The 22,196-nt window shown below is 42.5% G+C and overlaps 1 protein-coding gene across 2 annotated transcripts; it reads left to right on the top strand.

Moving 5' to 3' along the window:
* Positions 1-6,923: 6,923 nt before the first annotated feature.
* On the top strand, positions 6,924-20,329 carry Lrriq4 (leucine rich repeats and IQ motif containing 4). 2 transcript variants are annotated; one of them, XM_020155221.2, is made up of 5 exons: positions 6,924-7,950; positions 12,725-12,898; positions 14,279-14,417; positions 16,034-16,230; positions 19,785-20,329. In XM_020155221.2, exons 1-5 carry the CDS (start codon positions 6,940-6,942, stop codon positions 19,938-19,940), a joined length of 1,677 nt encoding a protein of 558 aa, XP_020010810.2. In that variant the 5' UTR covers positions 6,924-6,939; the 3' UTR covers positions 19,941-20,329. The 2 variants fall into 2 exon arrangements, with proteins under 2 accessions (XP_020010810.2, XP_073929913.1); XM_074073812.1 differs by lacking the exon at positions 16,034-16,230 and having other exon boundaries at positions 19,785-19,972.
* Positions 20,330-22,196: the final 1,867 nt, after the last annotated feature.

Here is a 22,196-nt window from a genome sequence, read left to right as displayed (position 1 = left end):
TGCCATGGCGACCGCACATGCCCCGCCCGGGCCGAGGGCGTGCCGCAGGGGGGAGGGGCTTGAGGCGGGGACGGGGGGAGGGAACAGCGCTGCCATGACGACTGCACATGCCCCGCCCGGGCCGAGGGCGTGCTGCAGGAAGGAGGGGCTTGAGGCGGGGATGGGGGGAGGGGGTTAAACAGCGCTGCCATGGCGACTGCGCGTGCCCCGCCCAGTCCGAGGGCGTGCCGCAGGGAAGGGCTTTGGGGAGTGGAGCCACAGAGCTGTGATGGCGACTGCGCGTGCCCCGCCCAGGCCGAGGGCGTGCCGCAGGGAAGGAGGGGCTGCACGGCGCTGCTATGGAGACCGCGCGCGACTTTTCCCCCCAGCACCGCCTGGAGACGAGTGCGGGGTGGGCAAGGCAGCGCGGGGCGCGATCCCCTGCGATGCCCTCCTGGACCTTGAGGGTTGGCAGGGCAGGTAGTGACGGCAGATTCTAGGTCTCTTTGGCCCGACAACCCTGCGTTAAAGGCACATTGAGGGGGAGTTCCTGAAATTTGGGGGAGCTGGGCGAAGGGCCAGACTATAAAAAAGACTGTGACACAGTCCTCGACCCCGAAGTGTGCATAGGCCTTCGGGGGCCAAGCGCGGAAGCTGAGGGCAGAGCTAGCACGTGTAGAGGGCGTGGGACTACTGGAGCATAAAGGGTTTTGTGGAGGGGCGGGGCCGTGGGGAGGGCTTTGGGGAGGAGGGGACCACCCGCCTAGTCCGAGAGCGCCTTCTGGGGGGCGGAGTCGCGTGGTGCGCGCTGCGGGGGTGCAGGTACTAGGGTGTGTCCGATCACAACGTGGGGGGCAGGCAGGGCCAGACCCACGCGGAGCCTGAACATCTTCCGAGCAGCGCAGCTAGGCTGGGCAGTCGGAGTCCTCACATCGGGAGCGGCCAAAGGAGGACGGATCTGGCAGGACCTAGGCGGGAAACCGGGTCTGAAGTGGCTACAGCAGCCCAAGAGAGACAGAAAGTCGCGGCTCAGGCTGCAGTCGGAGAGATGCTAAGAAGGGGTATTAACAAGGTAGCATGATCAGGACGTGGTACTTGGGCATGGAAGGGAAACAAGGGAGAAAGAAATGCAAGATCTTATGTTTAGGGATGCCATAGACAGAAAAGAAGGAGGTGAAGGTGGCAAGCAGAGGACTCTGGAGCTGTCCAGTGGCTCCTTGCAGATAAAAAAGTAGAGGACCCCCACACACACCAAGGTGAAACCAGACCTCTTGTAAAAGGGTCATAAACAAAACGTCTGAGTCCTCCCTTCCTCCCTCATACTAACCCACTAGTCAATTCCATACAGGCGCCTCACTGCCATGAAATTGTGAGCTGGCAAGGCAGGAAAACCCAGTGTGGCCTACAGGCTTTAAGCATCGCTTGAAATGTCCTTTCTCCTGGTGCAACATGAAGACGATAAGAGCAATGTGACCATTTATCTCATGTGCGCTCAACAAGGTTGAGGCACAGTTCGAATACTACAGATGAGTTCAGTCCAGGTTCTATTTTGCCTTTTCCTCTCCCTCCCTTAAAATATTTTACATTAAAAAGATAGAGGAAAGAGAGGAGAGGTTGAGGGTGCTGCTCCAGGGGGAGGGACACCCTTCCAAGAAGCCCAGGACCAGATGAGTTTTAGGGAGTGACTAAACAGCAGAATAACAGGAAGGAGCTGCCTTAAGCAGACAGCCCCACAGCGCAATCAGAAAGATTTAGAATGCCCTCCTTGCATCTGCTGTTTTTCAAGTGCTTTTAGCTCAAAGTAATCCGTATGCCAAAGGGGCATATTCTGCGACACTCCGTTATTCTGCGGCACTCCGTTACCATTACATGAGTCTCCAGTCCTGTGTCCTTTAAGACTGCCGTTAGCTTGTCTGTGATCCAGTGCTTGCTAGAGGGAAAAGAGCTGAGTGAAATTTTAAGCAAAAATTGGAAACTATTTTAACTAGAAATGGTTGTGCTGTCAGAGTCACACATCATATTAACCGCAGGACTCTGGTCCTGCCTATCCAGGTTTTACATAACCAGTCTTGGAAAGAAAAGTACAAACAGCCACTGTAAATTTGACGGGATTCATCAGTTTCCTCATTGCTTTTCTCAGGCATTAGAGTTATTCAGAGAAGGGCTAATTATAAATTACCCAAATCTTGGCTCCTTGAAATGAAAGTGAAACAATTATTCCATTCAGGAATAACCTCACAGTACCAGTGGATTGTAATGCTAAGTTAATTTGACTATGTTCAGGTAGTGATCCCTTGGGAAAAAATAGTCAATACAGAATCAGTCTTCCTGTTCTTCTTTACTGTGGCTGAATTAGAAAGCTATTGCAAATCCTAGGTTTTCAATCTCCTCTTAATTAAATCTGAGAGTAGATACACAGATGCTCCTCAATTTACAATAAGGTTACACCCCTGTAAACCCATCATAAATTGGAAATATCCTAAGTCAAAAATGCATTTAACACACCTAAGCCATGGACACTGCAGAGCATTGGTGGTTTGCCCTCATGAGCACATGGTTGACAGGCCACTGTGTCTTGCTGCCAGCATTGGGCACATCACTAGCCAAGGGAGATCAAAATTCAAAGTACAGTTCCTACTGAATGTGTATCATTTTTGCACCACCATAAAATTGAGAAATTATAAACTAAACCATTGTAAAATGAGGACTGTGTGTGTGTGTATGTGTGTGTGTGTGTGTGTGTGTGTCTGTGTGTGTGTGTGTGTGTGTGTTTCCAGACATATGTGGAATACATGGTTAGGGCATAATAAGATAACAGATGTGCACTCACAATCAGATATCTTAGGCTGCTCTGACTATGGAGAAGATGAATGTTAGAAGAAATAAGTTCTTCCATATGTCTGGCAGTCCAGACACTTTCATGGGAACCCTAATCACAGTGGCTAGTTCACGTTATTCCCCCCAAGTGACTGTTGGGAGTTTGCAAAAGAAAAGCCTCATGTTACTGGGAGTTTGGGTGGGACCAGGGTTTGAACTCAAGGCATCACACTTGCTAGGCAGGTGTTATACCACTTGAGCCACTCCTTCAGTCCTTTGTTACTGGAAATTTTGGTTGAGGTCCTCTGTCCTTGTGTTCCCAAGAGAGAAGTCTTCAAGCAAGATATAAATAGTAGTAAAAGTAACAGCAAAGTTTATTAAGAATAGTAGGGATATATTTTTATAGAGCAGAACAATTCAGGAAATCAGTACAGTTTTTTGTACCCCAGCTTTATTTGGGCCTAAAGGGAAGTTTTTACAGAGCCTTTTATAAATTTGTCATGACAACATTGAATTTCTTTTGTCAATTATATTTCATCACAAACCTTACTACAGTCCTTCTGCAATATGATTTTACTCTCCTGATTTTCTATCTGTTTCTATTTTGGAACAATCTTTTGCTTTCAAATCAAACCTTATTTTACCATATAAAAGCCTTTTTATCCAGAGAACGTCCTCTTATTTATAACTTTCTTATGTCTCCTCATGCCCTACCATATTTCATTAATTGTATCTCAGCATAAACCCTAACAAATCCTTCTGCCATGTGCTTTTAATCTTCTGGTATTGCCCTTACCTGCCTGTTTCCATTTTGGAACGATGCTTTGCTTTTAAGACAAAACCTTATTTAAATTCAAAATCCTTTCTTATCCAAAAATGCTCTCCTTCCTCATAACTTGTTTATATATCATCTCCTAAATACTAGTTCCTTTTTACACCTTGTTTTTTCCTTTTTAAACCCAGTCTATATGGCAAAATGAAACAAAGATCACTTGTCCACACGTTGCTGTAGATATTATGCAAACTTTGCTGCCACTTGGATGTTTAAAAGGGTGCCTTTCTACATTTTCCCCCATTTGGCCTTACATGAGTCTAAGAGTTATAGGATGTTGTATTCCAGCTAGGACTGGAAAGACCTTGGATAGCAAAACTTATTTTAGTACCAGCAAAAAGAAGGCAGAAAGGAAGGAAAATACACAGGAGCCCCAAATCTTTGTGAGCTAACCCTGTAGTTGCAGTTTAGGATACAAAAGGCAAATTCATGAGTAATTATTTGGTCTTTCTAGACTTTGGAGAAAGGAAGAGTAAATGCCCACAGTTGTTCAAGTTTTGTTAGATAATAGCCCAGAATAAGAGAGCAAAATTAAACAGGCAATCCCCCTAAATCAATAAAGAATCAAGTAGGCTTACCAGAATCAGAGGAGAATAAAGTCACTTGCTTCTGAGTAGGGGTCCCCTTGAGTTTCCTGGATGGACACAGAGGAGACTTAAGCAGGAGTAGGTTTATTAATGCAAAGCAAAATTTTACCCTTCAGACAAGATGGTGGGTGTGCTCACGAAGGAGGGCTGTTCTCCACAGTGCAGTCCCAAAACCTCAGCTTTTATTGGGGTCTGTAGACATGAGGGTGGTCAGTCCTGGAAAACCAGGTTATGTGTCACCAACTCCTCCCACAAGTCAGGCCATGGATGGTCAGAATGGGGCTATTATTTTCCTATGGGCTCCATGGGCTGTGGGTCAGTAAGACCCTATTATATGTCGCAAGCCGTTCTGTTAAATTCAGCAGTCTAGGATATGATTCCTTATCAACACCCAAGCCTAGAAGCTCAGCCATCAGGTTTCCCAACTCTGTCTAGCCCTTATATTAGTCAAACCCAAAGAAAACGATTTTAACAAAGGTCAGGCTTCTTTCAAACGGATGGCATTAAAACTCTAGGTAAGGTTAGTTAAATTCCTGCTTCTACTCTTAACTTCCTGCCATGTTCTGAGCAAGACTTTTTTAGTTATTTCATTTATCTGCAAGAAGGAATAAGAATGGTGCCTCCTTCATAGGATTGTTGCAAGGATTAAATTAATTAATATAATAAGTGTTCTATGCATTCGTCAGCATTTTCAGAAATTTGTGCTTAGACACTGGAGATTTTATCCAATAGGACTGAACAGTACTAAATTAACCTATCTGGTGACTAAAGACAAAAATGTTGGAGCTATAATTTCATCGATGCTAAATCTTTTCCTTTCTTTAAATAACTGAAAGCAACACTGTCTCAGGGTTTTTGTTTTGTTTTGTTTTGTCTTTTTAATTTGGTAGTACTGGGGTTTGATTTCAAGGACTCACTCCCAGTCCCTCAGAGTTCTTTTTTGAGGTTGGAATAGAGTAACAAGGACCTGAATCACATACCGTTGAATTTTGAGGAGTGGCGAAGTTCATGTGGTGATAGAAATGCATTCCCTTCATGTAGGGACTGGGTGTCTGTGATGTAAGAAAGCCCCTGGTCTAGAGAGGTCAAAGATGCTGCAGTCCACTCGGCCACCGTCATGTTATGGTCTTCTCTGCCCTCCTCCTTGGACTTCACGTGTGTGTATATTAAAGGCTTTAGTCTTCTGTAATAAAATACTAACATCTTGAATTTATAAGATCTATAAGTTTAGCACTGTAAGTCTACTGATTTTTTTCAAGATCATCTTTAGTTCCTTTGCAATTTCATATAAAAAAGCTTGTCAACTTCTACCAAAAAAAGAAAACTTTGCTGAGATTTGGATAGGAGTTACATTGAAATTACAGATCAAGTTGGGGGAGTTGATTGACATCTTAACATCACTGAGTATTCTAATCGATGGACATGATGTATATCTCCATTTACTTAGGTTTCCACTTTCTGGATTGCAGCATTAGTTCATTTCAGGTCACTTCAAATTTATTTTTATTTATTTTGCAGTGCTAGCCATGGATCCTAGGACTTAGGATTAGGCAAGCACTGTACCACTGAGCTACATCCCTACCCCCAACTGCAATTTTAAAAATCTCTTGCCTAGCCCCTTCTCCAACCAGGCTTTAGAGATCTAAAATCACAAGACAAGACCTCTTTGCTTTTTAGTCCAGCCTGTAGTTTTCCCTCAGGCCACTTAACTGAAGTCTGATGAGCTGACTAGTGGGAAGCACTGACCTTACATTTGAGATGACTCCAGATTCAAATCCCAGGCCAACTCACAAGTGGCTGTTGAAAGTTTGCTTTCCTTGGTTGGTTTGCCTTGTCTCAGAAGTTCCTTTGCCTATACCTATGGGAGGCTTGCTTCTCTTTCTGCCAAACTTGAAAATGCCACTAGGCATGAAGGGACCCACACACTGGAGTACTTAAATAGAAAGGGCTGGTCCACCTTTACCAGTCCATTCTCTTAGCCTTCTTTGTATCTGCAACTCTCTGGTGGCTTTAAAGAGACATTCATCTTAAAATATTTTTTTCCTAGTGGTTCATTTGTGGCAGTGGGGTTTGAACTCAGGGCCCTACATTCACTAAGCAGGCATGCTAGCACTTGAGCCATTCTGTCAGCCCTTTTCCTAGTGTTTTCTGAGGGTTATGGTTATGAACAATGATCTTTTGCATCCTTGCTGGTAATAAAATCAAAACAATCATTTAAAAAAATAATTAGAGAACATGTGTGTGCTTGAGTGTGTGTATATGTGTATATATCACATTAGGAGAAAGAGGAGCCTACACTTTAAATCTTATTCTAACATGAAAAGCAAAATCCTAAATTTTATGTCGCAGTATAATTTCAACACTTTAGTCAATTGGATTTTAATGTTTTCTTTTTGTGTGTGTGTTGTGTACTAGGACTTGAACTCAGGGCCTTCACCTTGAGCCACTCCACAAGCCCTTTTTTTGTGATGGGTATTTTCGAGATAGGGTCTGGCAAACTATTTGCCAGGGCTGGCTCTGAACCGTATCTTCCAGATCTCTGCCTCTGGAGGAGTCAGGCTTAGAGGTGTAGCCACCGGCGCATGGCTAATGTTTTCTTTTTTAAGGATAATAAATTCAGAGGCAAGGGAATTCTGATTCCCTCCCCCCCCCCGCCTTTTTTTTTTCCTACAGTATTTCAGCTTTTGAAATTTTCAACTTTCCTTCAAAATAACGTCAAAGGAGATGTTAAAACCAGAAGAACATTCACCTAACGCTCATCACAGAAATGACCCCCATCAGGCCACTGATAGAACATTTTTCATTGATGCCTCTAGTCAGAGCCTGACTGCCATTCCGTCCGAGATCTTGGCATTGAAAGAATTAGAAGAAATCCATTTAGAAAACAACCAGATTGAAGAAATTCCTCCGGATATTCAGCATTTAAAGAATGTCAAGATCCTCTACCTGAATAAGAACAACCTGCGTCGCCTGTGCCCGGAGCTGGGGACCCTAAGCAACTTGGAGGGCCTGGACCTGAGCTCCAACCCCCTGGTGACCTCCTCTCTGCCGGTCATCAGCTGCCTCCGCACTCTGCGCGAGCTGCGGCTCTACGACACTGGCCTGAAGGACATTCCCGCTGTGATGTGCAAAACCCTTCACCACCTCCAGCTGCTCGGACTGACCAAAAACCACCTGCAATCTCTGCCCAGGGAAATAGTGAACCAGACCAAACTGAGGGAGATCTACTTGAAGCAAAACGAATTCCAAGTCTTCCCGCAGGAGCTCTGCGTTCTCTACAACCTGGAGATCATTGACTTGGACGAGAACAAAGTCAAAGTCATCCCAGAAGAAATCGGGAATCTGACGAGGCTGCAGAAGTTCTACGTGGCGTATAACTGCTTGTCCTTTCTGCCCGAGTTGCTGAGCCAGTGTAGCAAGTTGTCAGTGCTGGATTTGTCGCACAACCTCCTGCACTCCATCCCGCGCACGCTGGAGGCGCTCACGGAGATGACGGAGGTGGGGCTGAGCGGGAACCGCCTGGAGAAGGTGCCGCGCCCGGTCTGCAAGTGGACCTCGCTGCACCTGCTCTACCTGCGCGACACCCGCCTGCACGCGCTGCGCCGATCGCTCAAGCGGCTGGTCAACCTGCGCTACCTGGACCTCAGCCAGAACCACCTGGACCAAGTGCCCCCACTTCTCTGCACGCTCAAGAACCTGGAAATCCTGGCGCTGGATGACAATAAAATAGGGCAGGTACCGATTCCCTTTCTGGCTGTCAAGCCCTTCTCAAGGGCTCCTCTCGGTGTGGCTGTGTGTGGACATAGCAAATGTGAGCCGAGTTTATGGATGAAAATTCAGGGTTATCAAATGGATACATTCTCCTAAATAGCAATAGTAATCATAACTAGTAGCTGATGGTTATTTACAACACGTATGTGCCAGTCACTGAGCTCAGTGTTTTGTGGAGGTCATCTCATGTAGTCCTCACAGGGACTTTTGTCTTCAGTGAGGTAGGAGGAAAGTGGATGGCAGTCCAGCCAGGATTGCAACCGAGAGCTGCTGAGCTCCGGATCTATATTCTTAACAAATACCATTCCTCACAAGGTTTCTACAAACAGCAAGGTTTTTTATTTTGGGCAGTAGTGGGTTTAAATTCAAGGCCTCGTGCATGCTCCACCACTTGAGCCATACCTGCAGCCCTTTTTGCTCTGGTTATTTTGAAGGTAGGGTCTTGCTTTTTGCCCAGGCCAGTCTGGATAAAGATCCTATTAGTCTAAGCTTCCTGCTCTCGCTGTGCTGACCACCACACCCAGCTTTTTTCCGCTGAGATGGAGTCTCGCAGACAGAAATAACTGTAGTGTGCTCATAAAATAGAATACTGTGCGCAACTGAAGTGAACTGGAGCCATTTGCGCCATTGTGGATAGATCTCAAAATCACAATGTTTGCTCAAAAGAAAAACAGCAAATTGCAAAACCTTATCAAACCACTTAGTCTTTTTTTTTATACCTTGGGGTTTTTTTGGTGCTGGGGATCGAACCCAGAGCCTCATGCATGGTAGCAAAGCATTCTACCACTAAGCTACATTCCAGCCCTCACTTACTCATGTTTAAATCATACAAAACTACACATAGAAATATATACCACACATTTAATGGATAGTCATGTGTAATAAAAGTACATACATACATGGAAATATCACAAGGAAACTCCCTATTTAGCTACCTTTATCTCAACAAACAAGAATGTTATTTTTTTTCTTTTTTCTTCTACACAGAGAACAGGAGGGCAGAACAGGTCCTGCTCATGGTGGGGTTGGTACCAGGGATCGGGGAGAGGTGGGGATCAGGGGTAGGAGGGTGAATAGATTATAAAAAATGTGTACACATGTATGTAAATGCAAGAATGATACCTTTTGAAATCATTTCAGGAATGGGGGAAGAGGTGCTAAAGGAGAGTAGTGGAGGGAGTGAATTCAAGTATGATATATTTGATAAGTTATAAGAATTTTTGTAAATGCTACAATGTACCGCCACCCAGCACAACAATAAAAATAAATAGATTTTTAAAAGCAAATATGGCTTAGAAGAAAACTCACTAAATTACTGATAGTTGCTCCCTCTAGGAGAGACAAGAAGAAAGTCAGTAAACAAGGAAGAGATCAAGAGGAACTCAACTTTTAAATCTTTTATTATTTTGATTGGACTGAGGTTTGAACTCAGGCTTTGTGCTTGTTAAGCAGGTGTTCCACCACTTGAGCCACACCTCTAGTCCATATTGCTTTGGCTATTTTGGGGATGGGGATCCTCAAAATATTTCCCCAGGGCTGGCCTTGAAATGTGATCCTCCCAATCTCAGCCTCCTAAATAGCTAGGATTACAGGTGTGAGCAACTGGCACCCAACTTTAATTGTAGTATTTTATTTATTAAAAGATTTGTGCAGTAAGCCTTCCTTCCCTTCCTTCCTTCCTTCCTTCTTTCCTTTCTTTGTTTTTTTTTGTTTTGTTTTGTTTTGTTTTGTTTTTGAGACAGGACCTTACTGTGCAGCCCAGGCTGGCATCAAACTCTCAATCTTCCTGCCTCAGGCTCCTGAGTGCTAGGATTACATATGTGCACCACCACACCCAGCTTCTTTAGTTTTTAATATTTGAAAATTGAAAAGAACAAAGTTTGCTGTTCAAACTCTAGAGGGAGAGAAAGGGAGATCTGGAAATGAACAACTGGCCATGGACACCAGTCTTGGGTGCTCACCATGCATTTTAAAAGTCCTGGGCCTTATATTTTTTATCTTTTTCTTTTTTGTTTTCGGTATTAGGGTTTGAACTCAGAGCCTTCACTTTGAGCCACTCCACCAGCCCTTTTTTGTGATGGGTTTTTTTCAAGATACAGTTTGTCAATTTGCCCAGGTTGGCATCGAATCTCAATCCTCCTGATCTCTGCCTCCTGAGTCACTAGTTATTCTGATTGCATTTTTGTGCTTTTCTTTTCTCTTCTCAATTTCTGTTATGCTAATACCTCCTATAAACCTCCAGCCAATTTACCTCCTTACTGGAACATGGCCTGTAAGGCAGCTCCTATCGCTCCACCCTAAAGCCTCAGCAGATGGGTTTCTTGTTCCTAAAGCCTGGCCAGAAGCTTCTCCTTGCCTAGGAAGCTGCAAAAATGGCTTACTTTTGATTTGGACTGAGATGGACTGTACTTTTTAGTACTATTGAAGAAGAAAGCCAAAACAATGTGTTCAGCCTCAGAATGTTCAATTATAGTGTCAGCAGTAATTGCCCTCAATTAATGCTCTGCACATGCTCTGTGTTCCCAGATTTATTCCCATTGTACTTTTTTGCTTGCTTGGGTGTAGCCCAGGCTGCCCTCAAAGTCGTGATTCTCCTGGCTCAGCCTCCCAAGTGCTAGGATTAGCTTCCATTACACTTTAGTATGACTAAGAGGAAACTAAATAGTTGATCTCAAACATCCTGAAAAAATTTGAACATTTAATGTGCTTTGAAAAAGAAAAGCTAAACCTGTAAGTCAAGTAAACAAGAGTGAAATTAGTGGGTTATAATGAAGTGATTCAACTGAAAAGTCTTTACCCATTGTTTTGGACTGCACTGAATGGAGGTGCTTTGTATTGACTGATGGGAACTGCCTGGTGAAGAATTTTGAAATTTGAAATAGTCAAGGAGAAAAGCTTAAACGTCAGTTGCTGTGGACATCAACTTGGTCTGATTTAAAACAAAAAATAAATGGATTAATAAAACTGAAAATATTTTATAGCATTTTAAGAAAAATGAGCCCTCATGATATACAAAAACAGAGAAAAATGTCTTCTGGAAGATTCCAGTTGTGCAAAACTTTTACATAGGTTATTCATAAGGTAGGCTTCCTTTTTGCTCTGACTGTGAATGGCCCATTCACCAATGCTCTGCCATACAAGGGGATGGGGGAGGAGTGCCAAGCTGAGCCTGGTCTAACCAGAATGGAAAGTAGGGTGGCAGATACTGGACTGGGTGGGAGGAAGGCCCAAGGGCACATGCAGGGAACTCTGCATTTTTCAGTTAGGAATAAAACCACATAAAAGAATGTATGAATTAAGAAGTCATTGAGTTGTATGGCTTTACTTCGTTCTACAAGAAAATAAAGCATCCCCAAATCAATGATATATATGATGATGTCATGTATATATGTGTATGTATATATGTATATACAGATATATAGATTTTTTTTTTTTGGTGACACCGAGGTTTGAATTCAGGGCTTCACGCTTACTAGACAGGTGCTCTACCACTTAAGCCACACACCTCCAGCCCTTTTCTGCGTTGGGTATTTTCAAGATAGGTTCCCTTGAACTATTTCCTTGGGCTGGCTTCAAAACATGATTCTTCTGATTTCTGCCTCCAGAGTAGCTAGGATTACAGGTGAGCCACTGGCACCTGTCAATGTCATATATTTTAAGAATAAGATTATCTCAGGGCTGGCAGAGTGGCTCAAGTAGTAGAGTGCCTGCCTAGCAAGCATGAGTTCAAACCCCAGTACCGCCAAAAAAAAACCTATGTAGTTCCAGAGGGCCGGAAAGAAACCAGTAGGTGAACATGATAGAGGTGTAGATTGTGGCTTGAGAAAAGAAGGAAATGTGAAGATTAGAGGTATCCATTGACAGTAATGAGCTTTTCTTTCCAGGAGGTGGTAAATGAAAAAAGGGCTTGATGGCTAGCTACAGCCACTGTGGTAGAAGGTTGGAATAGCAGACCTTCTTAAGACTTTCTAAACTCTTAATGGCTGACAGTCTGTGAAATACCTACCTAATTCCCATGTAGGGCACGTGACCTTGGTATTTACTGGAAGAAAGATGGGATGGAGGAAAACCTCACTGAATGCTCTTGTTACAAATGGCTGAACACATTTGCCTCCAACTGAGATTTCAATTTGCAGTTTTGAAATTGTTAAAGCCTTCTAGTGTGAAAGTGGGCCCTGTCACTAAATCTATCAGTGACTTTACTCTGAATATTGGCATTGTAATAGTACACATATGTTAGTACTTTTTTCCAATGGTGTCAAGCCTCTGCCATACTACAATTAATAAATTTGCAGTTAAGTAGGATAAAATTGGTTCAATTTAAAACAGTGCACAAAAGTGAAAAGCAGAAAGGTGGTGGGAAAAAAGTAGAACTCTACAAGTATATATAGTATGCGTGCAAAAGTCAGACATGTGAAGTTGCTCTATTTTTGTTTAGTGAGCTGCCTCAAAACCAAAACCCCACCCAGGTGCCAGTGGCTCACATTTGTAATCCTAGCTACTCAGAAAGCACAGATCAGGAGGATCATGGTTCAAAGCCAGCTCAGGCAAATAGCTCATGAGACCTTATCTTGAAAAAACCCATCACAAAAAAGGCTGGTAGAGAAGCTTAAGGTGAAGGACCTGAGTTCAAACCCCAGCACTGGGAAGAAAAAAAAAAAAAAGCTCAATTTCTTTTCTAACTGTTAAAAACAATCTGGATCTGAAACTGAAACTATCTTTTTTGGAACATTTCTAGTTACCTTCAGAACTGAGCGCACTTTCAAAACTGAAGATACTTGGATTAACAGGAAATGAGTTTGCTTCCTTCCCAGAGGAAGTTTTTGCTTTAGAGTCTCTAGAGAAATTATACATTGGGCAAGACCAGGGATCCAAGCTTACCTGTGTGCCGGAAAACATTGGGAAACTGCAGGTAAGCCTCCCCGATTTGCAGTGGAGAAGCATAGGCCACTGACTCCTTAAGTTGACCAATATCCAGAGCACACGAGCTGCCTCCCCCAGGCAAGCATACTAGATTTTCATTTTTACATTTTGAGTCTTTCACGGTCACTGAAGAACGCCCACATTGTCATGATTGCTGTTGCATATATCCTGCCATATGTCTTCCCACTGTGTGTTCTGGCATGTTTCATTTGTGGAAATTGAGTCATACCTTTTTCCATTTTTGATCACTAGCCCCTGAAAACTGTACTGTTTTGAAGTTAATCCTGGTGCCCAGGATTCCCAGTAAAAGACAGTGGAACCTCTCTTCTTCTATGGAGACAGGCAAACCATGTTGCACCAGGTTCATGCTGATGACGGGTGCATAGTTCTGTGCTGAATTCTAGCAAAGCAGCAAGATAACATCATTCAAAATAGCTTTACTAGCATGTCTTTTTTTTTTCCTGTGGTTTTGGGGTTTGAACTCAGGGACTCATGCTTGCTAGGCAGGCACTCTACCACTTGATCCACTCTGCCAGCCCTTTTTTGTGTTGGGTATATTTGAGATAGAGTCTCACTTTCATTTTGCCCAGGCTGGCCTTGAACCATGATCCTCCTGATCTCTGCCTCCTGAGTAGCTAGGATTACAGGTGTGAGCCACCAGTACCCACACTAGCATGCCCTGATATATGCATTCTTTTTCTTTAAAGATCTGTTGTTTTTTCTCATGTTCCCATTAATGATAAAATAGATGTGGGGTACCACATAACCCCCAGTCATGGGACAGAGCAATGATGGGTACAGCACAGGTAATTCTAACTGTGACATAGAAGTCTTATTCCTATTGTGTCATCCTTGCCCTATGTTCCTAGAACCTTTTGTCACCTTGCCCTTTGCAATGACATACCAAAATCATAACACAAAATACAAACATTAATTTTTTTGCCCAGTAAAGTTGAAAATCATTCAAGTGAATAGCATTCAAACCTGTTGTGCATTAGGCAACCTCCACTTAGACCATGTTGGGCTGGCAGTGGAAGCAATTGTAATTCTGTAGCCAAAGAGAACTAGTATTGAAAGGGAGCAAATGATAAATGCAGTCAAATGATCCACCTTGTTTCTTCATAAAGTTCTAGCAAAACAAAGCTCCCACATTCTCCTCTCCTTATGTAAAGGGAAACTCAGTTTAATGGCTTTACTAAAAAAAAAAAAAAGCAATTTTACTTCTTGATGTTGGTTCTTTAACTGTGCTTTTCCCTGTATTCCAATGCCTAATTGATTTTCCCATTGAAAGTACATGGACACTTACAGATGCTTTTGGTTATTATGCTTCATCTCTCAACATCATTGTGGTACTCTCGTGTTATTTCAGAATCTGAAAGAGCTGTACATAGAAAACAATCATCTGGAGTACCTACCTGAATCTTTGGGGTCAATGCCTAATCTGGAAGTTCTTGATTGCAGACACAATTTGCTTAAGCAACTGCCAGATACCATTTGCCAAGCACAAGGTGAGGAAGCAGTAGATGACAGCCTCATAGAGGTTGAGGCCAGCATTTCCCATGGTGGATGGCTTTCTTGCCTTGCTAAAGACCAGCCTCAGTGTTTGGAGAGTTGAGCTCTGACCTCCTTGCAGGGAGGCCAGGTGCCCTAGATAGTATGGCTAAGAGTTTTGCATAGTAAGTTGTAATTTGAATGTTGGGTGCCTGTGACTAATATCTATAATCCTAAACTACTTGGGAGGCTGAGATTAGGAAGATTGCAGTTTGTGGTCAGCCTGGGCAAATAGTTCAAGAGAACCTTCCCCGCATCTCCAAAATAACCAGAGCAAAATGGACTGGAGGTGTGGCTCAAGCAGTAGAGCACCTGCTATGAAAATGTGAAGCCCTGAGGTCCAACCCCAGTCCTTCCCCCACCAAAAAAAGAGAAACTAGCAATTTCCAAGAAAATCTACACTTTCATTACATCCACCACCAGCAATAGTTTTCTGAATCCATACTGTGGGCTAGAATTTGGAGTTGAGGTCCTAAGTAAATTTTTCATCTAGGTCACTAAGTCACTTGAATAAAAGGAAAAGTATTGACTCAGAGTGATGAAATCAGCAAGGGGGACTTTGGAGCTACATGATTGACTTGGAAAATCACATATGATTTCCATCCACATGCCCAAACATTTCCTTCTCCTTCTCCCTCCTCTCCCTCCCCTTCTCCTCCTCTTCCTTCCCCAGCCATATTTCTTTGTTTTTGTGTTTTTGCAGTACTGGGGCTTGAACTCAGGGCCTACACCTTGAGTCCCTCCACCAGCCCCCCCCAACCTCAGCCATTTTTATGTCTCTTTCAGCAAGCTATTTAAGATAGCTCCTTATGTTAGAAATATAGATCCAGACCATTCTCTATAAAGTGATGCCATTTGATTTGTAAAGTTTTATGCCCACAAATCTGCAGGCCTGCAGGTGCCAAGGTATTTTGCACAAGGACTCACAGAAATCAGTAACAGTGGTTCCTTGCGACAACTAAGATGTGAGAAGGTGGAGGGAAAGGAGCATTAGTTTTATCTCTTCTTAGCCATTTTGGTATGCATACATTTCTGTTTATACCAGGTTATGTATTTTATTTTAATGCCAGAGAATAACTTTTTTTAAAAAAAATTAATTTGCTCATTAACTTGAGAATACTAGAAAAATGACTAGTGAGCCAGGTACCACATATTCCACTGTCCAGGCAGGTCACAGGGATGTGCACAAGGCTGGAGAAATAACAGGAAGTAGTGAAGTCTGCTGACCTAAGGAACAGGCTTAACAGTGTTTTCTTTCCATTTGGCAACTGCTGCTATAAACTAACAACAACAAAGCAAGCACACAAGCAAAAGTACCCCCAAAAGACATCCATTCTTAGAGGGATAGCAATATTTGAATATTGAATTCCTCTTCTCTTTATTGTGAGGAACGACAGACATAGAGACAGACCTTTGATTAGATGGTATAAAAAGCTTTGTGAGTTTTTATACATCCTCCCTCTCATTCTGCAATGCAGAGGTGGAACCCTCACACACCTGCGCAGGTTAGGTGCCAAGTTACTGTGACTTGTTTTCAAGATAAATCCACCATTTAAAACAAAAACCTTTCCAGGTCTGAAAGAGTTGCTACTGGAGGACAACTTGCTCAAGAAAATCCCAGAGGATTTGGATTGCTTGGTGAAGCTTAAAGTTCTGACACTGACTGGCAACCCCATGGAAGATCCCCCAATGAAAGTGTGCGCTGAAGGCAATGAGGCCATATGGGAGTACCTTAAGGAAAAGAAAGCCATGAAAAGAATGGCAGTGAAGGTAAAGTTAGCACCAGTTCTTGATACACTCACAGTTCCTTTGGAGGGGCTTTAGTGCTCAGCTGGTCTTTACACAGCTACATCTTGTCCTTCTCGAGAGGAAACTCTCATTTACTTTTATGTCCCCACAGCTAAGTGAGAGAAGTCTTAAATTTTGGCCCTAGCATTGTCCTTTATGTGCCTTTCTCTGTCAAATAAGAGGCCAACAAAGCAAAAGAAACCAAAACCCTTGACATCCCAAGACCATCTAAAAACTCTTGGACTTTTTTATTAAACTGGAAAAAAAAAGCTGGTCTTAGCAGAGGCAGTCAGATAAGGTTGGAAAATTAGAAGCAAGAGCATTTATGGATCAGAGCCTAGAGAGAGTGTTCAGTGGTATACCATATCCAATGGATCCAGTGGACCAAAGAGCTAAGATCATTGTAAACCTGATCTTGTGCGTTGATTCCAGGGGAACACAGGGTGTCCGGGCAGGCCAGGAATGTATCCACTTCAGTCAGTATTCTTTATTCTTTAGCTGGTCCTAGTTCCCATCATCTCACACTCATGTGACTGCATTAGTCTCCTAACCAGTCCCCCAACACTCCTGCTCCCATGCCTACCCCCGCCCCCCCACAATATGACTTCCACTCCATAGTCACACGCAGGCTGTTAAAACACAGGTTGGATCATGCCTCTGGCTGCTGAAACTCACAATTCTCCATTCACCTGGAAAAGTCAAAGTTTCTGAGCTACAAGATGCTTTATTAATGGCTTTCAACCCTATCAGACCTAACACCCTTCCTTTCATAATAAACATTTCATACTCCTTTGATCTTCTAAAATTAAAATCATAGCTAATGTAACCTGTCAATTAATTTTAATAAGTCAAAAACAATTTCAAAGCAGCAACATAAAGGAAAAAGTACTTTATATTAAAATATTTATTTCAGGAGTCTATATTTCCACTTCCTGTGTGGGGAGGAAGAAATGTTTCTAACTTTTCCCATCTTCTCTACTTTATCCTCTTATACTAAAATAAATCCTTTCTAAAACTTAAAAACATATTTATTTCAAAGTGTATATACTCAAAAATGACTATGGTGGAAATGAAAGTCGTATTTTTTATTGATTACTTCCTAAAAGCATTTTGAAAAATCATGTACCCCTTTGCACATATTAAAATTGATATTTAAAGTTGTTTAAAGTTTAAATAATTGCAGCAGATGCACTTTCCAGTGCATTTTAAATGTTGACATTTTAAAATAGAGCTATTAGATTAATATTTTAAATTATTTTCCAGACTTTTTTTAGCAGTGCAAAAGGCCTTGTAAGTTTCCAAAACGCCTCTAGAGGGCAGTCCTAGTCCCTGAAAAATGGCTGCCCTCACTGATATGTTTTCTAGTCCTAGCTCACCCTTCCCCTTCTCACTTGGCTTCAGGTGCAAACAGATCCTGGGTGTTCTCCAAGGACTGAGCACATCCCTGCAGCAGGGCCTTCCCTCTGCCCAGAGATACTTCCCCCAAGATACTGGCAAGATTCATTTAGTTTCTGCTCACACATCCTTTTACCGAGAGCCCTTCCTTGATCTACCTTATAAAAGACAGCATTCACCCTACCAACTTAGTCATTTAATCAACAGATAGTTATTCAGTTTCTGCTATTCCCAGGCACTGTTCTAGGCACTAGAGCTACATCAGTGAACAAAACAGATTGTTTGTGTCCTCATGTTGCTTAAAATCTAGTGGGAGAGAAAAAAAAAACATGAGCAACAAAGCACAAAATTTTATACTATGTTAGAGTGATAAGTGCTATTGAGAAAAAAAAGCTCAAGCTAAGGAGAAATTATATTGCCACAAGACGTGGGTATGTGTACAGAGAAGAGTGTTGTTTTACATGAGATGGTCAGTGTAGATCTCATTGAAAAGGTGACCCACTATAAAAATACTGTAGAATGGGAGACTTAGATAGCAGGAGTTTATGTTCTCACAGTTCTGAAGTCTGGCAGGCTGAGTTCAGGGTTTCAGAACTGGTGGGATCAGGTGAGGGCTTTCCTCCTGGCTTTCAGATAGCTGTCTTCTCACTGTGTCCTTTCTTGGGGTACAGGGAGACAAGTAAACGCAAGTTCTATGATGCCTCTTAGAGGGCGTTAATCCCATTGCAGGAGAGTCCCACCCTCATGACCTCATCTAAACCTAGTTATCTGTCCAAAGCCATATATCCAAATGCCATCACTTTGGAAAAGTAGGGCTCCAGCATGTGAGTTTGGGGAAACACAGCTCAGTCCATGGCAATGACCGCTGAGCAAACACTCGGAAAGGGGAACCCATGTGAATACTAGAAAGAGGGTTTGAGGCAGAGGAAGCAACAAGTGCAAAGGCCCTGAATTAAGATTGTGCCTGGTGTATCTGAGCATGTGGGAGGCCCACATGGCTGGAGCAGGATGAGAAAGGAGGAGAGTAGTTAAGAGGTCTGAGATCCAAGAGGTGAGAAGGAGGGGGATGATCAGAGAGGGCCTTGAAGCCATGATACGAATTTTGGCTTTTTGTGGGGGGAGAAATGGGGAGCCCCTGGAAAGTTCTGAGAAATGTTGACTACTAGAGGAGGGGTGCTCCTGAGTAGGTGGAAGAATAGGAAGGATCCAGGGGAAAAGAGGGGGCAGTCCAGTAAGAACAGAGAAGGCAGGGATATGCACTGTCATTCCCCTTACTATGCAGTCATTCTCCATAGTTCTTCACAACCAGTGACACTGATATTTAGCTTCTGTTTTTCAAATGTCTAGAACAGTGCCAGACACACACACACACAAAATACTTTTTTTTTGCTTGAATGACTGGATGATTGTGAAAGATAAGGTGAAGTTTGGAGTTCTAGCCACACCTCTTCTCCATATTTTTAAGACCACAGACCAGAAGAGAACAATTTAACAATCTCCACCTTATTGTTATCTTAGTCCAGCTTCTGTTGCTGTAACTGAAAGAGACAGAGTGATTCATAGAGAGTAAAGGTTTACTTTACCTCATGGTTCTTAAAGTTGCAAAGTCCAAAGGTAGCAGTGGTGAAAGTGTCCTGATATTACAGAAGGCTAAAGGACAAGCAAGCATGTGCCAAAGGAACTGAACACAAGTGGTGGCTCTCCTTTTTAATGATTGCCTTTTTTTTTTTTTGGTGGTGGCCAAAAAAAAAAAAGTACTGGGGTTTGAGCTCAGGGCCTACACCTTGATCCACTCCACCAGCCCCTTTTGTGATGAGTTTTATGTGCTAGGGTCTCACAAACTATTTGCCTGAACTGGCTTCAAACCTTGATCCTCCTGATCACTGCCTCCTGAGTAGCTAGTATCACAGGCATGAGCCACAGGCGCCTGGCAACGATTGCCTTTTGTGGTGACAAATCTCATCTCACAAGAGCAAGGTCTCACTCCTGAGAACGAATCCAGCTCGTGAGGGTGACAGTAAGCCCTCATAACCCCAAACCTCAGTTCCATTGAGAATCAAATTCAACATGAGTCTCAGAGGGGACAAACCCTAGCAATCATGACAGCAGGTGATGCTGAGTTTGGGTTTATCTCGTTTCAGCTTCAGTCATGGTGGCGTGGACTCATGGTATGGAAAGGACTTGGGAAATTTGAGGAACTACTAAAAGTACGAAAGAAAGTAAAGACCTCTCTAAAGGACAAGAAAGGAAAGAACCCAGAAAAGGCAAAACAACCTGTGAAGGGAAAGAAGAAGTAATGATGGTAATGAACCCTAATGGAATAAAAAGCAAAATGCCCAGGAAGTAGGTATCTAATAATAAATGATAAAAAGCTCATACCTTTCCTGAGATATTTATGGAAAGGGTGCTGTGACACCTGGGAATTGCTTCAGAATAATGGGGGGGTGGGATAAGAGACAGAGGTACAATTGAAACAAGATTGGTCATAAACTAACAACAGTAGAAACACGCAATGGGCATTTTAGGGGCTCATTATCCTGTTCTGTCTACTTTAATTTTTTAAAAAATATAATTATAGATTCATTGGAAGTTCCAAAGTAATATACAGGTAGACTCAAGCATTGTTCACTCTCTCAATGCTAACATCTTCCATAACTACAGGGCAATAATAAAACTTGAAAACTGACGTTGCTAATCAGCTATTGTGAACTCATTTGTGTGTGCATGTGTGTGTGTGTGTGTGTGTGTGTAGTTCAATGCAATTTTGTCACATGTAGCTTTGTATAAGGACCACAATAATCAGGATATGGAATCGCTCTTTGCAGATCTCCCCGGTGGCATTCCTGGGCAGTCGTACCTTCCACTTCCCAGCCCCATCCTTAACCTGTTTTCCATCTCTAAAATTCTGTTATTTCAAGAATGTCACATAAATGTAATTATACAATATCTAACTGAGATTGGATTTTTTTTTTTTTGGCACTGCTGGTGTTTGAATTCAGGGCCTCCCACTTGCTAGGCGGGCTCTCTACCACTTGAGCCACTTTGACAGCCCTTTGTGTGTGTGTGTGTGTGTGTGTGTGTGTGTGTGTGTGTGTATTGGATAGTTTTGAGATAAGGTCTCACTTTCATTTTGTCCCATCTGGCCTCAAACTATCATCCTTCTGATCTCTGAGTAACTAGATTACAGGCGTGAGTCACTGGTGTCCAGTTCAAGATTGGATTTTTTTTTTCAGCATACTTTGCTGTACTCCACCCAAGTTGTTGCCTATATCAATAGTCCATTCTTTTTGCCACTTGAGTATATTGCATTTATTCGATAAAGAACATTCACTCCTTGAAGGCTCATTTATTATGACTAAAGCATTCATGTGTAGGTCTTTGCATAAGCATAGATGTTTATGGAATTCATGTAATGCCCAGAGAAGAGAACAGCATGCTACCTAAAGCACCTCCTTCCACAATCTCAACGCCACCTCATCCTGATGACTTTTGAAGTAGTACTAATCTTAAGTTTATATGTCTTTCAAGCAATGCCTCAGTCCCAATTATTAGTGTCAGGAGAGAAAAGCAAAACCCAATTTGACTTGAGTGTATCAGGACACAAGCATGCAGGCGACTATCCCTGCCATGAAATGGCTTCTATACTTTAGTAAAAGAAAGGCAAGTTTCAAAGAATGCTTAGAGCAAAACAAAAGCTCTCATTAATGAACAAGTGGTTAAGAAACACCCAGAGGCAACATGTAAACTGTTCCAGCTATAAAAGGTTTTACTTTATTTTAACAGGATGTGATTTGGGTACTGAGTTTTAAATTCTTGTTACTTTTTACTAAGATTTTTGGATCAATGACCATTGTTAGTATTCATAGTTTATATCTACAATAAAAATTCAACTGTATTTTATATGTTATAATAATAAAGATAACATAAAACTGTTACACAGCTAGTTTCTTTCACATTAGGATCACATACACACACACATATTTAGAACATACACAGGAAAACAAGAGGCAGCAAATTTCAGTGCAAGATAAAAAACATATATTACCAAAATCTAACATTTTTCATGGGCTTTCTAAATAGTAAATAATTATGCATCCAAAGAAAATAAAACTCTGCTTTAAAATATCATCCTTGTTTCCTTAGAAAATAGGCATGCTAAAGGCCAGGCATGGTAGCTCACGCCTGTAATTCTAGCTACTCAGGAGGCAGAGAACTAGAGGATCTTGGTTCAAGGATAGCCTGGGCAAAAAGTTAGTGGACCACCATCTCAAAAATTTGCTGTACCTTACAGCACACACTGGTTATCCCAGATGTGCAGGAGATAGGAGAATCTCAGTTTGAGACCAGCCCTAGGCAAAAATATGATGTTGGGGCCTTTAACTGGCAGCCCACCTAGCCTAGAAATCAGCTATAACTGGCATGACCGTTGGGTAACCTCATGAAGAGGAAGATAGCCTTGAAACAGGGTTGTAAAACATGGTAAACTGTCAATTAAAAGCTGTAACCTCGGACAGAGCTGTGAGGAATTGCTCATTAGAGCCATGCAAAAGTTC

This window comes from Castor canadensis, chromosome 5 (genome assembly GCF_047511655.1).
Source record: "Castor canadensis chromosome 5, mCasCan1.hap1v2, whole genome shotgun sequence".
NCBI lineage: Eukaryota > Metazoa > Chordata > Mammalia > Rodentia > Castoridae > Castor > Castor canadensis.
Note: the sequence above shows the minus strand (reverse complement) of the source record. Positions and strands in the feature narration are given on the sequence as shown.